This window comes from Mustela lutreola, chromosome 2 (assembly GCF_030435805.1).
Source record: "Mustela lutreola isolate mMusLut2 chromosome 2, mMusLut2.pri, whole genome shotgun sequence".
NCBI classification, from domain to species: Eukaryota; Metazoa; Chordata; class Mammalia; order Carnivora; family Mustelidae; genus Mustela; species Mustela lutreola.
Window position 1 is genome coordinate 169129598 of NC_081291.1, and position 18460 is coordinate 169148057.

The 18460-nt window shown below is 32.5% G+C and overlaps 1 protein-coding gene across 1 annotated transcript in view; it reads left to right on the top strand.

Moving 5' to 3' along the window:
• CIP2A (cellular inhibitor of PP2A) overlaps positions 1 to 9657 on the top strand; it is a 38969-nt gene extending 29312 nt beyond the window's left edge. The window contains exons 18-21 of the mRNA XM_059164219.1: positions 1649 to 1762; positions 2011 to 2093; positions 2812 to 2951; positions 3967 to 9657. Of these exons, the coding sequence (XP_059020202.1) occupies positions 1649 to 1762; positions 2011 to 2093; positions 2812 to 2951; positions 3967 to 4137 (508 nt within the window). The 3' untranslated portion in view covers positions 4138 to 9657. The remainder of the gene's footprint in view (positions 1 to 1648; positions 1763 to 2010; positions 2094 to 2811; positions 2952 to 3966) is intronic.
• Positions 9658 to 18460: the final 8803 nt, after the last annotated feature.

Below are 18460 nucleotides of genomic sequence, written 5' to 3' on the forward strand. Positions count from 1 at the left end.
AGTACACAGTCAGGCATTCCATAAATGTTGAAGGACCTTAGTTGTCATAATTTGTGTTAAGTTGAGCCATATGAATTGGCCATTTCTGTACATCAAATGTGTTGAATATGAACAAGTTCATATTCAATTGAACATATCCAATTTCCAGTCTCATAACATGGGAATTCAGGTGTTAGTGTTTAAAACATCTCTCAGTTTGTACTCATTATTTCTCCTTAATGTCACTGAATATGGTTTACTTATATATGTGACTTTATCTGTGGAATAAATTCTTAACAGGTGAATTGTTGGGTTAAAGAATATGTGCTCTCAGGTTTTTGATGGATTGACAAGTTTCCTTTCAAAAAGGCTTACATGCCTACTAACAAAATACGAGATTGATCATGCTTTCCTCCTTTGTCATGCTTTCCTTCTTTTAATCTTTTAGGTCAATTTTAAAACTGAGATATAAAGAAGACCCGGAACAATTACAGATTCTCTACCAAACAATAAAAACATCCCAATTAACTTGTTCTTTTTTTAATTTATAATTTAACATTGATTAAGATTTGAAAAAATCTTCTATCTATGCTATAATATAGAGATCTAGAAGATTTTAACTCTGTAAGATCTATATGCTTATTTGCCAATCAATAAAAATGAAGGGTGGAAAACATATACATCTAGAAAATTTGTGACATTAAAATTTCCTAAACAGGATATTTTCTCCCAGCAATAACTTTCTCCAAAATCTGTTTTAGGCAGCCCTGGTAGAGTGGACTATTGGTGTTAAGTCAGGATGTGAGAAAAAGTAATAAGCATTGGTCCCCACAGAAATATGGGGTTTCCAGGAACCACTTGTACATCCCGTTGATGTTCCAGATAGTGAGTGAGGGGCCAAGAGATAAAATTCCTGCCTTCTGGGGCCAGACAGGACAAATAATGAAGTTGGCTGGGGGAAGAAAGGTCATCGCTAATGGTAGGGACTATTTAAAGGCATTCAGATTCAGAATTGTAAAAACCACATGGGACAGATAAAACACTTCTAGGCAAATTTGGCCAGTGCTACCAGTTTGTACTTAGTGAAGTAAAAAGGACATTTTATGCCTAAAATACTTGGGCGTCAAAGTATCACTTTAGAAAGTATTTCTGTGTTTACTTTGCTAGTAAACTAAGCAGAACTGTTAGATGCAGAGCTCTGAAGAGGCAAGTGAAGTTTAGTATCTCAAACTACATCATTAATTTGACATTTTTAATTAAACATACATTATGCCCAAGGGGCTAACAATAGCAGATTTAAGTTTTATTTTTTAATAAACTACATCCTTTTACAGAAGTTTTTAAAAATTTTCTGGATCTAACTATGAAAATAACTATAATATATATAGCAAATTATGTAGAGCAATATTATCCATAAAGCTCTATATCCATAAATATGAGGTAAATGCCCCGTACTTTTCCTTTTTATAGTAAATATTACCTCCTAAGTCAGCCAAAATAAATCTTTATGTCTTTTAGAGTTCATCTTTCTTTATGGCCTGCTTGTTCATGACATTCCTCTTCTTCAGTGTATGCAGTTTGGTTTGATGAGATAATAAGCGACACTGTTTCTTTTTTCCATTAAATGTTTGCCTCCCTAAAAATATCAACTCATTTTGTCTTTTTTCAGGAATGAAACCAATGAAAAGAAGAATAAAGATTTGCAGATGACATGTGATTCTCTGAATAAACAAATTGAGACAGTGAAAAAGTTGAATGAGTCATTCAAGCAACAAAATGAAAAGTAAAATCTCTAGTTCTTAATTCTAATTATTTTGGATTATTTAAAAACAGTGATTCTCTTTATACAGAGCATTGTTTTTTATAGATAAAGTTAATAGAATTACCACTTATTTTAGATATAAAATACATATTTGACAAAATGTAAGGTAATTACTCTTCTTATTAATTTGCTCTTAAAATACTTGTTGGAAAGAAAAAGAAATGAAATACTTCCTTGATGTGTTCTTCTATTTTTTTTTATAACTTCAGAACTATTGCCCAATTAATAGAGAAAGAAGAACAGAGAAAAGAAGTACAGAACCAACTAGTAGACAGAGAATGTAAGCTAGCAAGTAAGTTTTAACTTCTTATTTAATATATTGTCTATATTTTTTAACATATCTTATGTTGGTAGAAGAATCAAAGCATGATTTATTTTCTACTTCTCTCCCTTTTTTAAAGCTTAAATCACATTTTAAATAACTTTTCTTTTCTTGCCATAACATTTTACAGAAGAGTTTAGTTAGATTGATTAAATTGAAAAAGCAATATATATTTTTTTTAATCTGGGAATTCGAGGAAAGGATTGTCTTTTCAAAAGAAAGAGTTTTAAAAGAATGTAACAGCAGGTGGCAGTGCTAGGTAACTTTTAGTTACCAGCTTCTAATGGCAGTAGCTCTGAAATGATCCACAAAAACATTTTTGTTCTAACTCACTTGCCTTAGACATCTGCCTAAATAATTTTTTATATATTTTTTTTATATCTTTCTAACCCTTGATCTATGAGGATTGTCTTTCCCCTCATAACTATGCATACAATATCAGGGACAGAGGAAGAGGGAAAGACATGGAGATTTGGCATTTTCTATAGAATACTGGCCCACAGGAAGAGTTTCATGGTATTTTCTATTCATCAAAACTGTGGAACTTTTATTTTCAACAAGGCATTTCTTCATCTTCCCAGTTGTCGTTCTTTTGCTCTAATTACATAGTGGCTAATTAACCTTTTCAGGGTAACATCAGTATGCAACCTCTAACCATATAGCTGACTGTTTGTTTGTTTGTTTTAAGATTTGCAACAAAAAACAAAAGTACAAGAAGAAAAAATTAAAATCTTGCAAAAAGAAAGGGAAGATAAGGAAGAAACCATTGATATCCTTAGAAAGGAATTAAATAGAACAGAACAGATAAGAAAAGAACTGAGCATTAAGGTAAGAATCTGTTGAGTTCTCATTGGTAGTAGATGAATAAGTCTGATTTTGTAGAAGAGGTGAATTTGGGTAAATTAAAGTTCTGGTTCGTTAGTAATTTTATTTAGAAGATATTATAGTCTTAGAATTGACAGTTTTTTAGTAAATGCTCTCTCGCAGTGTGAAAACCTGATTTCCTAAAATCATGAAAAACCTATTAAATATATATTGTGTACCAGCACTTACTGCTTTTTAGTGGGCAAAGAATACATGAAGGGGTTCCCAGATCTGAAGGTCACATACAAGTGGCTGTGTTTGGCTGCCTCTCCCAGCTTTTAGGGAAAGGAATAATAATAGGAGTTCCTATTTGTTAAGAACTTTATAATTTGCCAAGAACTCTGAAACATTTTTCTTAATACTCTTCTCCTTAGCAAATATATTAATATATAAGTATCAAATGTTTTCAACCTACAAATGAAACTGAGTTTTGAGTTACTGAGGGTGTGTCACAAAGCTAATTCAGTATTCTGAATCTAAGTCCACTGTTCATTCCACTTTATCATGGTTGTTTGTGTGTGTTAGCTATCAATAGCACTTTCTGGCCCAGCTGCTGCTAGAAAGATGAGAACACACCAGGATTAAATGACCATTTGAACAACTACAGAGCACAAGTGAAGAAGAGGCATAAAATCTAATGCCACGTTTACCGATTTCCTGGTTCTCCTTTAATGTGGTCATCTTAATAGTGATTCTAAATTGTGATGTGTACTGTTTTCTGCAAAATTTCAGCTGCTAATAATGACTTAAAAAGACAAATTGAATGTGTCTTTCCAATTTGTATTATATTGTTTAATAATTATTTATCTTAAGCTTACCATAAAATTTAATTGACTAAGATATAAAACATATTTGTAATGTGTCTTTTGACATAGTTGTTTTACAAATGAAAAATAGGACATCTTAAAATATCTGTGAAAGGAAGACATACTAAGTTTGTTTTCCTGGATTCCTTCCTGCCCCTACCCCCAATTCCTAGGCTTCCTCACTAGAAGTTCAAAAGGCCCAATTAGAAGGTCGTTTGGAAGAGAAAGAGTCATTGGTGAAACTTCAGCAAGAGGAGTTGAACAAACACTCTCACATGATAGCAATGATCCATAGTTTAAGTGGTGGAAAAATAAGTCCAGAAACTGTGAATCTCAGTATATAGAGGTTGCATATTTATCTTCCGGGGGAGGTGTGGTAGGGAAGGTAATTTGTGACTCCGAAACAATAGCAAATTATTATCTAATTATTAATTTAGTAAAGAATCTGATCTGATAAATATTTTTATTTGGTCTTAAAAGTTTTACTTACGGTTTCTGGCTTTCATTGCTTAAAGCTTTCTTTGGTTCTTATATTAGAATATTCTTCTTGCCCTACATTATTGTTTTTCGAGGGTTTTTCCCTTTTCCTTAGTTGCTTTCCACTCCCTTCTGCTTTTTAATTTATTCTCATTTGTGATTAGATTTCAAAATCAAACTTTCTTGATGTAACAATCCTAAAGATTAAGAAATTGAAAGTAGTTATTAGTATAAAAAGAGAAAGCGTGGCATTGCCTGCAAAGTTTTTCTCTAAATAGCACAAAAGAATTCAGTAACTTTAAAATAATTTTATTTTAAAATGCAATTTAAAATTCAGTAAGATATATGGTATAAGTTCTAAATTTGAAAAAATGCAGAGTAGAGAAATAATGTGAAAAAATTAGAAAATATCAGATGTATTAAATGAATACGTTGTCCCATTTAAAAAGTGATAATTTGTAGAATTATTTGAGATAGCCTTAGTTTTTTATTCTTTTTAAAATGTACCATGTTCTGTCCATATCATTTCTAATCAAGAATTTCTTTTGATTTGCACCAGGATAACTTGGATTCCACAATTGCTACATATTCAGACATTTATTATTTGTTAATTCAGATGTGAATTGCATTTAATATATTGTCTTTTGTTTAAATAGTTTTTAATTTGGCCATTTAATTTTAAAGCATAGGTTGAATATCCTTATTCATGTATTCTTTTAATGCAAGGGAATTTTTCAGTACTTTTCATTTGAATCAAATGGTGTAAGTAGTGTTTAAGAAGAGTTTTTATATTAATATTTTAGTTGATTTTATTGCTAGTTTCCGACCATTAATTTTGCTTGGTGTTTTCTGCCCTATTTGTATCTTCATGTGACTTAAGTGAACTTAGATTTACTTCTGTTTTTCAACTATAGTGTATCTGAATTTATGTTTAGAAATTAGACATATTTTCATAATTTGCTAATTATGTTAGGTATCAAACTCATAGTTTTATTATATACTTGAATACATTTTGTATATTTCTGCAAATTTTTTTGAAAAGCGTTGTACAGAGTATCACATTTTAGATTGCTACTTGTTCTATAAGGGGTTTTTTGAAATTGCAGTCATTTTCAATTTTATATGAAAAAATATTTAAATGAGTAGATATGACTGAAGAACAAAAGGCTTTGTAAAATAAAACAAGAAGTTCTGAAAAATAAAGTAATGAACCAAAACCTATAGGGAAAATCAAACTATCTATACAATGTAGACACTTTTAAGAAGACACTGAGCCTAGCCCACTGCTGCCCAGTAGAACTTCTTGTAATGTTGGAAATATTCTATGATACACTGTCCAGTATCATAGGCTTTAGCCATAGGTGATTTTTGAGCACTTAAAATATGATTAGTTCAACTGAAGAATTTAGATTTTAACTGCCATCCTGGGGACAGTGCAGATCTAGTCCATTCTTGTAAGTATGCATTTATATAAAACATTCAATTTGCCTATTTTTGAAGATCTATGTAGGCAGAGACTCCACATATTTGTTAGCAACCTTTTTTTTAATACAACAATTTTAATGTGTCATTCTTGATCTCTCTAAAGAGAAATAAATGTACTTTAGCTTTAAAGGTGAGTACTAATCAACATCCCCTTCATTTTTTTCTGTTTATCCTAGTCTGTCTCTTATAGCATCTTTCATATTGTCCCTTTTAGGCTTGTGTACCTCAGGTTAAAATAACAAAGAGTGTGTGTGTGTGTGTGTGTGTGTGTGTGTGTGTTTTCTTTTTTAAAAAACTTTAAGTTTGAGCCACACCATAGAGTTTTACAAATGATTTCTGTGTGTCTATGTGTGTATGACCATTTCCTAATGGAGAAAGTAGAACTAAGTAAATGTATCATTATATTAGAATTGTTCAAATTCTCTAAAAATCTTGCTATGAAGAGTTTGTTCAAGTGTACATTAGCACAGTTCCTTTTGCCATTTACATTTGCCACTTGACTAGATACAGACTTCTCTTAAATTGGACTGATTGAAGTTTATACTAAACTCTCTTTTTAATGTCAGGGCAAAAACAAATAATCATTAAAACTTAATGCTGTGTTTTGGGGGGAAATTGTCAGATTAGTATCCTTTTATTTGTATTTATTTGTTTTAAATTCTAGTTATTTATGTTAAGGATATAACATAAGACTCTCTTGAGTTAGGACTCTTAGTTAAATGAGAATGTTTGACTTCCAACTTCTACCAGAGGCTCATTCACATATGTTAAGGTACTTCTAATCAAGTTATATTCCCTAAAACTCATAACCTTTAATTTGATCTGTTTCCTCTTTTCAAATAGTTACGAATTGTGTTTACGGCCTTACTTCTGATTTACATACTGATGAACCGAACACATGCCCTGTTTGTGACTTAATTTATAGGAGTCAGCAAACATTTTCTATAAAGGGCCAGATAGTAAATATTTCAGGCTTTGTGAGTCATCGTGTCTCTCTTACAACTACTTAGTTCTGCAGTGGTAGCAAGAAGCAGCCCTAGACAGTACATAAATAGGCATGACTCTGTTCTAATAAAACTTTATTTACAGAATCAGTCAAGGCTTTGCTATTGGGTGTTATATCTTACGGATTAATTGGCCCTTTTATCATTAAGAAAGATGTCTTTATCTCAGTAAACTTTATCTTGAGGTCTGAGGTCTTTTTAAATTGGTATATGAATATAGCCACTCCAGCCTTTTTATGTTTTCTGTTGTCCTCGTATATATTTTTCTATCCATTTACTTTTAACCTGTGTCGTTATATATAAATTTACAACTGTAAATAATATATAGTTCGGTCTTGCTTTTTTTTTTAATCTATCTTGACAATCACTTCACAATCCACTTAGAGTCAATATTATACTAGTTAGTATAAAATGTAGACGCCCCGTAACTGTCTTGGTCCTTTTATGTTCTCCTCATCCTTCATGTTATAGCTGACATATATATCTATATATATTATTGAACCTGAAAACAATGTTATAATTTTTGCTCTAAATAATTATTTGGAAATACCCTGGCTCTCAACATCATATTTATACATAACAATACACATAAGTAGTATCTTCATTATAACACTATTTTTTTTTTCTTTTGAAATAATAAGTTAACTTGTAGGGAGATAGTACAAATACCCTGTTTCTTCTAACTTTCACCCACGAGTTTCAACCTCCATTGATAATTCTTGCTTGAATCAGTTATTACTCTGATGGCTGCCACTTTTGTTTCAGAAACTTTTGTTGGAAGAAAATGGAACATATTACCCATAATGATAAATAAGTGTTTTCTATTAAGAAACAAATTGTATATTTTCAGCGTTCACTGAGTTTACATTCAAGATAATTAATTTTTAAAAAATGAACAAATAAAAATATGACCTATGCCTTTAAAAGGTAGATGGTTTATTTTTTATAATATGGATAATGATTGTGCTAAGTACTTGAAATTGTATGCTTCTGTCATCCATACTTTGAGATGAAACAAAAATTTTTAAAAATCATGGATTTCTTTGAATCTGCAAATCACTTTAAAACTTTTTTTTTTTAAAGATTTTATTTACTTATTTATTTGACAGACAGAGATCACAAGTAGGCAGAGAGGAGGAAGCAGGCTCCCTGCTGAGCAGAGAGGCCGATGCGGGGCTTGATCCCAGGACCCTGGGATCATGACCTGAGCCGAAGGCAGAGGCTTCAACCCACTGAGCCACCCAGGCGCCCCCGCTTTAAAATCTTAAAGTCTTACGCTGTTCAGCATTTTGTAGTTAATTGACTTTCTTCCTGTAATGCAAAGACTGAGGCTGGTTTTGTTTATATTTGCATTCATCTAAACATTTCAAAAATACCCTAAGAAAACTTAATTATCACCATGACTAAGCGGTACCATAATTATCAGAAACCAGCTTTTCTTCACATTGAACTACAAATAGCCCATCATAAACATCATTAGATGTGAGAAGTAACTTTCCTCCCAACTAAATACATATTTTTAGTTATCTTAATTCCCCAAGGACCTAATGTTTAATGTTCTTGGTATCTCCAAAAAAAAAAAAAAAAAGATAATCTTGGGATATACAGCAAAGGGCTTTTTATGTAAGGTCTAGCCAGTGCTGCATAAGAAAGTGACATTTTCAACGTCAATAGAGTAGGTTGGGTTACAGTTTTATTATGTTATTAAAAACTAATTTTCCACTAAGTAGCTGGGCATTTGGCAGGGATTTAGTAGTGAATATGATTCTCCCTCTCCATTATATTATCTACAGTACTCCAAGAATTATATTTCATCTCACTAATCTCAAAGAGCCAAAAGATAAAGGTATTAGAGTAACCTTATGCTTTCCTCAAACTTCAAATAAAAAGGCTTATGATTAGCCCTAGGAAAAGACAACACTGTTCATGTTCAATTAGGCAGGGTTTTCATTTACCCACAAATAAAGACTGGTATTAACTACTACACACTAATTTATATAAAACCCACAGTTAGAGCATGTTAGAGCTGAAAGGATTCTTAAAGAACAGTAAAGCCAGGCCCCCTGTGTTTCAAAAAGATTTAAACTTTATATTACATTTTCAGAAAAGAAGTCTGGTGATTTAAACATACTGATCAAACTACATAATGAAAAAATAAACATGGATTTTGAGCAGTTTCATTTCTAGTATTTTGTCTTAGGATGTACACTAAGAGGATATACATTACAACAGGTTATTATAATACAAAATTGGAAATAACCTAAGTATACAGTGTAAAATACGTTTCTTAAAATAAGTCTTTTTAATAAATGGATTGAAATATATGGGCACATGGAAAGAGATCCCTGGTATGTTATGGGGAAAAAGCATGAACCAAACTCTTTGTAAGCAGTGATTCCCATACCTGCATATCTTTAAGATAGATAGGTATGTATAAATATGCAATACATAAATATAAATGGTAAACAATGGCTGCCTTTGAGTAAAGAAATTGATTTTATTGTCTGTTTATCTAAAATCTGTAACTATGTGTTACTTAAAATTTTTTAAAGCCATGTTTTAAATCATGAGTTTTGTAACAACATTGAAATTTAACTTTTAGCTTTACCTAAGGAAAATTTCATCTGTAAAATGAAGATAATGTGTACTTTATAGATTTGTTATTATTTTTTATTTTTCTTACAAATACAAAATAAGGAGGTGCCTAGATGGCTCAGTTGGTTAAGCATCCAACTCTTGGTTTCAGCTCAGGTCATGATCTCCGGATCATGGGATCTAATCCCTGTGTGGGACTCCATGCTTAGCATGGAATCCACTTGGGATTCTCTTCCTTTCCCTGTGCCCCCCCCCAACTCTTGTGCTCTAAATAAATAAATAAAACCTTAAATACAAAATCAAGCTGATGCCTTTTAGTAATTTCATAGTGTTTATCTCCCTTTTGGGAGTTAAAAATGGTGTAGAAATCTTTATTTCCTTTATCTTTGGTTTCTGATTTCTCCTCATCAAACCTGTGACAAATTGTGGAAAATAAAATTTAACAGTAAAGAATCTGCATTTTTGAGAGTAGTACAGGGTGGCAAAGTTAGTACTAGGCATTAAATAAATCTTCGAAGTATTCTAGGGTGACTTATTGGCAAAAGCCTGTCTAGGCTGCCCTCTTACCTAATTTATTTCTAGGAAATAGCTATTCTAAGCAGTGTTAAGTGAACATTTTTCACTTTGTAAGAGACATTTTTCATACTTTAACTCTGCCTTCTCTTGGGCTTCATAGCTTTTCCAACTGATGAATATGCCTACAAAATTCATTACGAAATTGTACATTATTATTTTTAATTTCCTGGAAAAGATTGAGAAAAGGGCACAGTTAAGAAAAGTGTGCCAAATTTTAATAAAAAGTATGTGTAAGACTGGGATGCTGTTATATTCCTAGCTCTTTCGACAGATTTATGGACACTTTAAAAACAAATGGGCTTTAAAAAGATACTTGGCTACTTAAGCCACCACATATTTATAATAGCTTCAGTCATTTTCCACTTAATATAAATTAGTTTTCCTATTACATGTTAATATTTCTATTTAGAAACCTTATTTTTATATTAGCCCCTTAAAAAGTCCAAAAATATTAGAGCTGTGCATCCCAAAGTAAAGATTATGCATGTGTTTACAGAAATAAAATAGAAGCTGTTAGCTGTAAGGTCAAGGAATAAGAATAGTGGAAATTTGTATAGAATTAAGAGAGAGAACATAGTTACCAATGCTTGAGCCTGACTGTGTTAAAACACTTTCAGAAAATAAGCAAGGTCACCCTGAACCATTTAGTCAGAGTTGCATTTCATGCAAATACCCTTGAGATTAGACTAATTGGAGCTATGTCTTGAATTGCTGCTATCTTTGAAATACTAATCTAAATAAGAGACTTGAGTTGTTGATGTGGATTGATCCAAGTAGTAAAAAATCTCATGCAGTGATGATTACAATATTAACCAAATATATTTATGTCACTTTTTCAGTGGAATTCTCTACTTGGGATGGGGGTAAGGAATAGAATATGTAAGCACATTGTTATGAAATTCAAAATTTAAGAAAAGATTCATGGACTTCCAGTTTCTACTCTGACAAGCAAAGTGCTTGGAAATTGGTTCTCCTGCCTTCACAATAAGAAAAAATTGAATAAACTGAAAATTATTTAGATTCATCAGAGAATTGAGATCGCACGACTAACCACTGCCTCAAAAACTGGAGATAAGTGAATACAGAGAAGATAGATGAACTTATCTGAAGCACTAGCATGGTAGGAACACTTCATGCTTTGATGAATTTAGAGCCTTATGTGAATTAGTCTGAGAGTTAATCACTAGGAGCACCCATACTTTCACAGTGTCTTGAGTTTGACCTCTGGGAGCCTCACCAGGTTCTAGTGAAGACCAGAGAAAACTTTGCTCCTGTTTAGAGGCAGGGAGAAAGAAAAAAATCCTTTTGAAACTAGCCTGGAGCATTCTCCATAACCTAACAAAGGCTTATCCAACAAGGAAAAGCTCTGGAACCCTGATTCAGAGGAAAGAAAACTACCCAACTCTAGTCCATTTGAGACCTCAAGCCACAACTAAGGGAGAAAAAATTTTGAGAAGTGTTTGTAAACACTAGATCAAAGTGATCATCAGTACTGAGCCTATGAATATGAACAGGATCATAAGGGAATATTATGAAAATCTATGTCCACATATTATGAAAATCTCTGTGTCCACAAATTTGATAACTCAGATGAAATGGACCAATTTCTTGAAAGACACAAGCTACTAAAATTCATACCAGGAGAAAGGAATAATCTGAATAGAATTATATTAAAGAAATTAAATCAATAATTACTAACCTTCCAAAACAAAGCATCAGGCCAAGATTGTTTAGCTGATGAATTCTATCCTCATTCTGTGAGGTCATCATGACTCTAATACCAAAACCAGACATTACATGAAAGGAAAGCTGCCAAGCAATAGCTCATGGACATATATATAAAAAATTGCCAGCAAAAACTTGCAAGTTGAATCCGAAAATGTCTAAAAACAATGACAAACTTTAACCACGTGTGATTTAATAAACTGTTACAGCCATGCAATGGAATATTCAGCAATAAAAAGAGACGAGCTGTCAAACCATGAAAAGACATGGAGGACACTTAAATGCACATTCCTAAGTGAAAAAAGTTGGTCTGAAAAGTCTACAGTCTGTATGATTCCAATTATATGACATTCTGGAAAAGTTAAAAACTATTTCAACAATAAAAATAGTGGTTGCCAGGGGAAGTGGGGAGCATGGATAGCAGGAAGGATGCGTAAACAGGTGAAGCACAGGAAATTTTACGGCAGCGGAACTATCTTGTATGATACCATAATGGTGGGTACATGACATTCATTTGTCAAAATCCATGGAACTCTGCAATATAAAGAAAAGAACCTTAATGTAAACCAGGCACTATGGTTAATATGTCATACATTGGTGCATTCATTGCCAGGGAATGGGGTGAGTATATGGAACTCTATCTGCTTAATTATTCTCTAAGTTTGAAACTACGCTTTTAAAAAGTCTTTTTAATGTTACAAAAAAGTGCATGATGGTGTTCTCTTTTATTCCTCTCACTTAGCCACCAGTTCTCTTCCACAAAATCACCAACTTGTTATCAGTTTCTTATGTAGCCTTAAGGAGATGTGCAATACATACAAACATGTATATGCATATATATTTTTTTTGGTGGTGTACAGAAAGGAAAGCATTTTATGCATACTGTTCTGTACCTTCCCTTTCTCACCGCATGATGCCTAGGAAAATGTTCTAGGGTTCTCATTATGGTGTTAAATTTTTCATGACTTGCCAAACATGTAGAAAGTACTTATTTCTGTTTCCTTTTGGTTAACTATTTAATCCCTTTCCATTTTTTTCCCTGGGATTATCCATCTTTTCCTTATTGGATTGCAGGTAGTCTTTATTAAGTAATATTTCCAATTTTGATAAAAGTTGCATGTACCTTTACCAGTTATCTGAGTGACTTTTTATTTTATTTATGGTGCACAGATCTTCCTCAGCTTATGATAAGGTTATGTCCTAATAAATCCATTATTTAAATATATAAATTTAATTATATAAATTATTACATATTTAAATATAAAATATACTTATCTTATAATATTTAAATATATATTTAAATTTATATATTTATAAATATATGCATGTTATGTATATATTTTTATATATTCATAAATATATATAATAAATATATAAATTTAAATATATTTAAATATTATAAAATAAGTATATTTTATACTTAAATATATGAATATGTGCATATATTTAAATATATAAATCCATAAATTATGTCCTAATAAATCCATTGTAAACTGAAAATAGATATTTTTATTGAAATTGATATTTGGAAATAGATATTTTTATTGAAATGTGTATATTTATTTTTTATTTTTTATAAACATATATTTTTTATATACATATATTTTTATCCCCAGGTCTGTGAATCACCAGGTTTACACATGTGTATATTTAAAATGCATTTAATACACCTAACATACTAAACTTGATAGCGGAGCCTACATTAAACATGCTCAGAACACTTATGTTAGCCTACAGTTGGGCAGAATCGTCTAACACAAAGCCTATTCTATAATAAAGTGTTGAACACCTCATCCAATTTATTGTATACTGTACTGAAAGTGAGAAACAGAATGGTTATACATGTATCAGTCGTTTACCCTTGTGATCCCGTGCTGCCTGGGGGCTGTGGCTGACAGGTGCTGCCCACCCTCAGGAGAGTATTATACGTCATGTGACTCACCTGGGTGAAAATCAAAAATTCAAAATTTGAAGAATGATTTTTACTGAGTACTTTTTTTTTCTTTACTTTTGCACCATCATAAAGCCAAAATATAGTTAAGTTGAACCTTTGTTAATTGGAGACCATCTGTATTTTTTTGTATGAAGAATTTTTTTCATTTTAAATTTCTTATCTTTCATAATTTGTGTTACTGTAACCTTGATGATATTTTAATATTTCATAGAGCTGGTGTTTCCTTGTTTTTTTATTTGAGAATTTTCCTGAATGTACTTGTTCATTAATTTTTCCCATATTATTTTAGAATCAGTTTATCTAGTTAAAAAAATGATTGACACTTTCATTTGATTAATGTTAGGTTTATATGTTACTTTAGAGAGAATTGACATCTTTACATTATTAAATCTTTTTAAAAGCAAATTATGCCTCTCTATGGTTTTATTTTGTACTCAAAACCATCACTGAATTTACTTGAGAATCACCTAAAAGCTACTATAAATAATAACAAGCCATTTATATCATCTGTAAAGAAAATATTTTATATCCTCACTTCCAAGTTTTAAATCATGTATTTCTTTCTCTTATCCAGGTCAATTTAAAAAATATATATATGTATATATGGTGATAAAGAACTCTGTTTATTCCTGGCTTTAATGGAAATGCTTCTAGTATATTCCTGTTAAGCACGACGCTAACTTTTGATTTAAGATATATAGGATTTAATTAATGTGTTAGGATTTTCTGTTTTATTCAGAATTTATCAAAACTGGAAGTGGATTTTAATAAAATGGATTCAAAATTTATATTTTTTGCTATCTATGAAAGATAATGTGACTTATTCCCTCTTTTTATGTATTAATATATATCAGTCAGTACATGTTAGTTTATACTGCAGTAATCAATAACCTCAAATTCTCAGTAGTTTAGAATAACATGGTTTATTTCCTGCTGATGCTACACATCAGAGGAGCTGCATGTTGTTCTTACCCCCAGACCCAGGCTTATAGAGCAGTCATCATCTGGAGCATTGAGAGTCTCTATAGTAGAGGAAAATGGAGCCACTGAATTTTAAACCTTCCACATATTATTTTGGTTCTTATTTTACTGATGAGTTTAAGTTACATGATCACAGGGAACTGCAAGAAGAGAGGAAGAGACATCCTACCATGTGCCTTGGAAAAGAAATAGGATCAATATATAATGAAATATATTAATATATTCCTTAATTTTGATGATCCTTAAATTCCTGAAATAAATAGAACTTTGTCATAGAAAAATTTAAATGGGTTAATGGATTCTGTTAGGTAACATTTTACTTAGAATTTTTGCAATGACAGTCACAAGTGAGATGGTTTTCAGTTTGTGTGTTTATGCGTGCTAACTTTGTCAGAGTTTGGTATCATTATTCTAGCTTTAAAAAACTAAGAATGTGGGGGCACCTGGCTGATTCAGTAGAGGATATGATCTCGATCTTGGGGTCATGAATTTGAACCCCACATTGAATGTAGAGTTTTTTTTTTTTAAAGTATTTTACTTATTTGTTTTCTTGTGTTTCTCTATAATTTAGGCAAAATAAGAGTTTTTTGTTCCTTAAAAGTAGTAAAATTGACCTGTGAAACCATCTAGTCATGTTGCTTTTTTTTCTTTTTTGAGGGGAAAGAGTTAATGCCACGATGGCTTTCTATATTTCTTCCATGTTAATTGGTTTGTTCAGAATTGTTTTTCTCTCTATTCTGAGTTATTCTAATAATTTATTTCTGTTAAAAATATCATTTATTTTAATTCCAGGTCTTCAGTTGTTTTGCATGTTTGAACAAGGAAATATTTTGATATGCTTTTGATTTCCTCTGCATCTATAATTATCACCCAATTATATTTTCCTGTTTTATGTATTTAATCTTTTACTTTTTATTCTGCTTTTGATCAACCAGAAGTTTATTAATCTATTTCAAAGACCCCAGGTCTTGGATATGTTTATTACTTCAATCATTTTTCTTTTTATTAATATATAATTTCTCATTTTATTAAAAACATGTTTTAATTCTGAAAAATATACACATGTAGAAGAATGCACAAAACATAACACCAGTGAACAACTACTCAATTTAAAAGTCTACCTCATGCCCCTTCTTGAACTCTGTCCTTCCCTCCTCCTCAAATGTAACTACTGTAGTTGCTAACACCACAGTTGTTTTACCTGGTTTTAAAAACTTTATATAAAAAGAGTCACCCAGTAAGTATCCATTTCTATCTTTTTTCTTTTACTCAACATCGTGAGATTTAAAATTTTTTCATGTCTAAATTTCTTCCAATTATATTAAAGCCAGTTGATTTTTGTATATTAAGTGTGTATCTAGCCAACTCACTAAAATTATTTATATTCACCCACTCTTTTGAATTTTTATATACACTTCCAATTGTCTGGGGAAAAAGTGACAGTTTTCTTTCTTTCCAATCCTTATACTTTTTATTTCTCTTTATCATTTTGTTGTACTTTGTCAATTCATTTACTTTTAAGACCTCTAATAAAATGTTGCTTTGAATGGACATTTTTATCTCTTTTCCAGTCTTGGAGGATATGATGTTAACATTTACCACTAAGTGTAACTGATGTAACTGGGGGGTTTTTGTTTGTTTTAGAAATGCTTTATGAGTTTTTTTTAATTTTTATTTATTTATTTGACAGAGAGAGATCACAAGTAGGCAGAGACAGAGGTGGAAGCAGGCTCCCTGCTGAGCAGAGAGCCCGATGTGGGGATCTGTTCCAGGGGCCTGAGATTATGACCTCAGCCGAAGACAGGCTTAACCCACTAAGCCACCCAGGTGTCCCTAGAAATGCTTTATGAGGTTTAAGAAGTTTCTATTTTTAGTTCAAAAGAATTTAAAATTTTCATTAAATGTTTTCTTTGCAAGGGATATAAGTAGGACAGGCTTCTCTATTCTCATTGATGCAGGAGAATTTGACCTTCCTATCTCTACAATCTTGGGCTCTTGGATTTAAGTTTCTGGTTCCCAGAGTACAATTCTTTCACCAAGGGATACTGCAAATGTTCTGTTCAACTGGAAGTTGAGACTGGCACCTGGCCACTCTGAGCTTCTAATGCCAGTGAACCAAGAGGAAAAGAAGGAGCTAGCAGTACTGGCTGTGATGATTATTGTGTACAATTCATCATTGTACAGGGAAAAGAATGTCTAGAACACAGGAGGACTTCTGGGGTTTCTCTTAGTACTCCTATTTCTGTTATGAAAATTAATGGAAAAACTACAATAACTGCTCATGACTCAAGAATGACCTCAGCAAGCAACAAAACTGACAAGCTGAGTGTTTATTCACTAAGGCCAAAGGGATACGAAAACCTTAGTATTAGAAGGAAGCTAGAAGGGGCGTCTGGGTGGCTCAGTGGGTTAAAGCCTCTGCCTTCGGCTCGAGTCATGGTCTCAGGGTCCTAGGATTGAGCCCCGCGTTGGGCTCTCTGCTCAGTGGGGAGCCTGCTTCCCCCCCCCCCCGCCTGCCTCTCTGCCTACTTGTGATCTCTCTGTCAAATAAATAAATAAAATCTTTAAAAAAAAAAAAAAAAGGGAAGCTAGGAATACCAACAATGACTACATGTCCAGTTTCAAAAACAGGAACTGCTGTAGTTATGAGTATTAAATCCCAACTGTGAAATGTCTATTTTTTTTTCAATCTTAGTTCTTTTTCTTTGCTTTTCTCCCATCTTCTGTCCATCTGATTTTTAACGTAAGATGTGTTATTAGTGGGTAGCCTTGCAGCTCAGTATTCAGGTTATGAGACATCAAAGGGCAAGTGTCATTCAGCCCAAAGAAGAATGGACATCACTTGTGACTCAGGTGAAATGTGGAACTCTGGGTCCTCTGGGGAGAGGTGAGTATGTTTTGGTTATACAATGACAGAGTAGAGGCATGGTTTTGCTCTTATCTTTATTTATGGCTGGATTTATGGTTTTATTTATGGCTGGAATCACATTTCCCAGAAATATTTCTTAAGGCTTAAGTGAGTTAGAGAAACTGTGTTAAGATTTGGAAAGCAGAGACAAGGCAGCTGTCATTACTGTTTTTAAAAATTATTTTTATTAACATATATTATTTGCCCCAGGTGTACAGGTCTGTGAATCTTCAGGCTTACACAATTCACAACTCTCACCATATCACATACCATCCCAATGTACATAACCCCACCACACTCTCCACACCTTCCCTCCCCCAAGCAATCCTCAGTCTGTTTTGTGAGATTAAGAGTCTCTTATGGTTTGTCTCCCTCCTGATCCCGTCCTGTTTCATTTTTTCCTTCCCTACCCTTCAAACCCCCCACGCTGCCTCTCAAATTCATCATATCAGGGAGTTCATATGATAATTGTCTTTCTCTGATTGACTTATTTTGCTCAGCATAATACCCTCTAGTTCTATTCACGTCGTCGTAAATGGCAAGATTTCATTTCTTTTGATGGCTGTATAGTATTCCATTGTATATAAATACACATCTTTATCCATTCATCTGTTGATGGACATCTAGGTTCTTTCCATAGTTTGGCTATTGTGGACATTGCTGCTATAAATATTCGGGTGCACGTGCCCCTTTGGATAATTACATTTGTATCTTTAGGGCAAATACCCAGTAGTGCAATTGCTGGGTCATAGGGTAGCTCTATTTTCAACTTTTTGAGGAATCACCATGCTGTTTTCCAGAGTGGTTGCACCAGCTTACATTCTCACCTAGAGTGCAGGAGGGTTCCCCTTTCTCCACATCCTTGCCAACATATGTCATTTCCTGACTTGTTAATTTTTGCCATTCTGACTGGTGTGAGGTGGTATCTCATTGTGGTTTTGATTTGTATTTCCCTGATGCTG